Raw genomic sequence first — 3,909 nt, 5'->3', positions numbered from 1 at the left:
GGTCCAGAGTCCAGACTGCCAGGGCTAGAGCCCAGACTTTCAGGTCTCATCAGAATGAATATTTATGAAGATAAATCTGCAACTTCGAATTTTCCTGGTTGTTTCCTTTGATTAGTCAGAAAGCTTCTTCAACTTTTCAAATAACAAATAGGGAAGAAAAGCTTTGGCTTCCAAGTGGTTTCTTATGAGAAGAAGGAAAATAAAGCATGTAACACCACCGAGTCCATTTGACAAATTCCTTGTAGATAATTGAAAGGGAGCTATAAAGAAACTCGATTGAGAAGCATATCAAGCCTTGGACTTCCCCTGCAACGATTTGTGTTTGTTTTTACCAGAAAAAAATGAGAGTAGGGAATAGTAGAAAGGCCATGAAGCAAACCAGCAGGGACAGAATTGGAGACTTACCAGATGGCATTCTCCATTATATACTCTCTCTGCTTCCAATAAGATCTGCAGTAAGAACTGGTGTTCTGTCAAGGAGATGGAGAAACCTCTGGAAGCACACTTGGATCAATGCAACCAAGCTAAATTTTGATGAGGAATTTACGAATGCTCCCACACCAATACAATTTGTGGACACTGTTAATCATTTCATCCACCTCCACAATGGAAAGAAGATTGAAAGTTTCAGGATTTCTTTCCATCTTCATGACCAACATCAGGCCAGTGTTGAGAAATGGATTGAATTCACAACATTGAAGGGAATGAAAGAGCTCGATCTAGATTTCAGTCAAGGAACTATTCAAAGATCCTTTATACAATTACCAGATTTTCTCTTCAATTGCAACTCTCTAACACATTTGAATTTGAGCCTCTGTGAGTTCAACCCTCCTCTAAATTTTTTTGGATTCAGTTCCCTTGAAACCCTACAGCTGAAACAAGTCGCCATCACAGATGAGAAACTTGAAAGTGTAATATCAAGCTGCCCCAATCTCAAAATCTTGACTCTGATTGAGTGTTTTAAGCTGCATTCAATCAGGGTTGTTGGTACAGATTTACAACTCAAGAGCTTAAAAGTGTTGCATTGCTGGAACACTTATGAGTTAGAGATTCTTGCTCCAATTCTCCAATCCTTCCATTTTTATGGTGATCTTCTGTATACATATTTATTTGAAAATATCTCTGCTTTGGTGGATGCCTTCCTAAGTTCAGATGGTTTTGAGCAAACAGAGCCTAAACATGATTACATTAACATTCTGTCAGGTCTATCTCACCTCAAGATTCGAACTATTTGTACTGGGCCTCTAGAGGTATGTAAGTAGGAATTATATAGTACTCCTGACTTCTAATTCCCCATTTATCATCTATTGACTAGTAAATTTTCAATCTCGATCATAACACCTTATTTCTCACTCTCCATAGTATATATCTTCGAGGGAGGAGCACAACCATGATGATCTGCCAATTACTTTCCCAAATCTGATTGAGTTGCAGCTTCTGATGGGTTTGCTAAATATGGAGTATCTTGGCTATGTCTACAGTTTCTTTATGCATACAATAAGCCCTAGCTTGGAGAAACTTTTCCTAGAGGTATTGTCATTAAATTTGTGTAATACTTAAGTTTTCTATTTAATTTAGGTACTATTTCCGTCTGTCTTATTTTGATATATTTATGCAATGCTAGCTTGGAAGTAATATTCCGACCGGTGATAGTTCTTCAAGAGAATGGGACTTATGGAAACCGGCGGCGGAAGAGCCTTCTTGCTGTGTCTTTCACGCTCTTCGTACAATTAAGATCACAAACTTCCGAGGGAGTGAAGCTGAGATGAGATGGGTGAAATTCTTTCTAGAGAAGGCTGTTATACTGGAGTCTTTGGTTTTACTTTCTCCTCGCAATTCTTATTCAGGAGAAGAGAATAATCCCGCCGGCAAGATGGATTCTCAATTGAGGCTTCTTGAAGACCGACTGTCAAGCTTGCCATAGGCATCAGGTGGAGCCAAGATAATATTATTTGAGAAGAATTGGAAAGATGAAAGCAGCACTCTATGTCCCACACATAATGAATATTATACTGAGTTTCTGAAAAAGTAAAATGTACAAGCTAGCTCTTCTTCAGATTTAAACGTTCACCATTGACACCTCTATGAACACTTGACAGTTGAGCCTCATCACATGCTTCTGACCCGAACCAATCTTGAGATTGATGCAGTGAAAGAATGCATCGATTTTTAATTAGGTGATTATTGATTCCTGACACTCGATCCCCTTAACCTTAGTGGGGGACATGAGCTCATACCCAAAGCTAGGTTGATCATGTTCTACACCACAACCACTCTACATGTAGACTTTGTCAAAGACAATGCAGATCTTTCTGTATATGGGTTGTCAATGTTGGCAACAAAGTAAAGATCAATGATGAGGTGGCCAGTTATGAGGTGATGCGGCAGTTCACAGGCTTCTGAGATGGTTGTGTATGTGTTCAGATGCACTTTATCCTGTTTGAGGGGTGTTCAGCAGTTCTGGCAGTGATCACGGGTATTTCAGTCCATCTACAGTGCTCAGGAGCAATGTGGTAATTTGACACAGTTGATAGTTCAATGGCAATGGTTTAGTGGTAGGGACCTTTGAGCTTAAGTTCTATCATTATTGGAGGAGAGAGAAAGATGATAGAGAAAATGGGTGGTGGGCCCATAGTGCCACGTGGCGTGATAGTATTGGAATGTAGTGCCCCCAAATCCAGGTAAGATATGGGTGTAGGCTCTCGTGGGCCACCGTTGAATAACAGTGTAAAAATTTTATTTTTTTTTATTTTTTTTTGTTACCTGTAAATGCGAAATCTATAAAATCTATTTCACATAATAAAAGAAACATCTAGAATATCCTATACACTATCTCTGCAATCCTCTACTTGGAAGGGTGGACACCTTTCCCTATGCTTTGAGAATGCAATCGACATTCTACCAAAAAAAGAATGCAATCGACAGACTGTCACTCCATGTGTGTGTGCTCTGTAAAAACATTGTAGCTATGGGATGAGCAACTAACTTAGTAAGAAGGAGTACAATTCATATCATGCTCATGAATACAAAATCATGCTAAGTTGTAAAACTCATGCTATGAACATGCTATAGTAAAATCTGTAAATCTGATACACTATTGCTGATTATACAAACTAGCATGCATGCTACTCTTGAACAAAGAAAACATTATTTATTTGTTATTCTTGTTTCTTGGTTTACTGTGTCTGTTGCTCTATTATTATCTTGCTATGACTTACTTTATCTGCTATTCTATTATTATGACTTATAATATCTGTCGTTCTCTTATTCTCTTTCTATGGCTTACTTTTTTTGGTTAGCTCTTAAACTCTTATTGTAACTTAGTTCATCTGGTTCTTACTATGAACTGTCATTGAACTCTGTATTAGTGAGGATACAATGTTATAGCTTTGTGGATTAGTGAGGATCCCTCTCTATGTATATATAAGATTCGGTACTGCTCCTTATCCTAGGCATTGTGACCCTAGGAAGGACCGATCTTAGAACATACACCTGTATCTACGGATCAGCAAGCATCCAACTCTGTGTATGTATAAGAGTCCATATTGCTCCTGATTCCGACCATTGTAACCCCAGGAAGGACCGATCTCAGAACATACACCGGTATCTACAAATGAGTGAGGATCCAACTCTGTGTATATGTAAGAGTCAATACTGCTCCACAGAGGCTGAATATAAGGCCTTAGTAGATGCAGCCGCTGAATTAATCTGGCTCCATCATTATTCACTGAACTTGGCATCTCTCTATCTAGCCCACTAATACTCTGGTGCGACAACATTGGAGCCACATATCTCCCGGCTAATCCAGTCTTTCACGCCCGGACAAAACATGTTGAAATTGACTTCCACTTTGTCCAGGATTGTGTCGCCCGCCGTAACTTGCATGTCCAATTTATCTCCACCAAGAAT

General features: G+C 39.1%; 1 protein-coding gene across 1 annotated transcript; it reads left to right on the top strand.

The window, feature by feature from the left end:
* Positions 1-368: 368 nt before the first annotated feature.
* Positions 369-1,924, top strand: LOC122651331 (F-box/FBD/LRR-repeat protein At1g13570-like). Its single transcript, XM_043844683.1, has 3 exons — positions 369-1,250; positions 1,363-1,530; positions 1,625-1,924. The coding sequence occupies exons 1-3, from the start codon at positions 369-371 to the stop codon at positions 1,922-1,924; spliced, it is 1,350 nt and encodes a 449-aa protein (XP_043700618.1).
* Positions 1,925-3,909: the final 1,985 nt, after the last annotated feature.

This window comes from Telopea speciosissima, chromosome 1 (genome assembly GCF_018873765.1).
Source record: "Telopea speciosissima isolate NSW1024214 ecotype Mountain lineage chromosome 1, Tspe_v1, whole genome shotgun sequence".
Classification (NCBI taxonomy): Eukaryota; Viridiplantae; Streptophyta; class Magnoliopsida; order Proteales; family Proteaceae; genus Telopea; species Telopea speciosissima.
The sequence above is the reverse complement of the archived record's forward strand: the minus strand, read 5'-3'. Positions and strand labels throughout refer to the sequence as shown.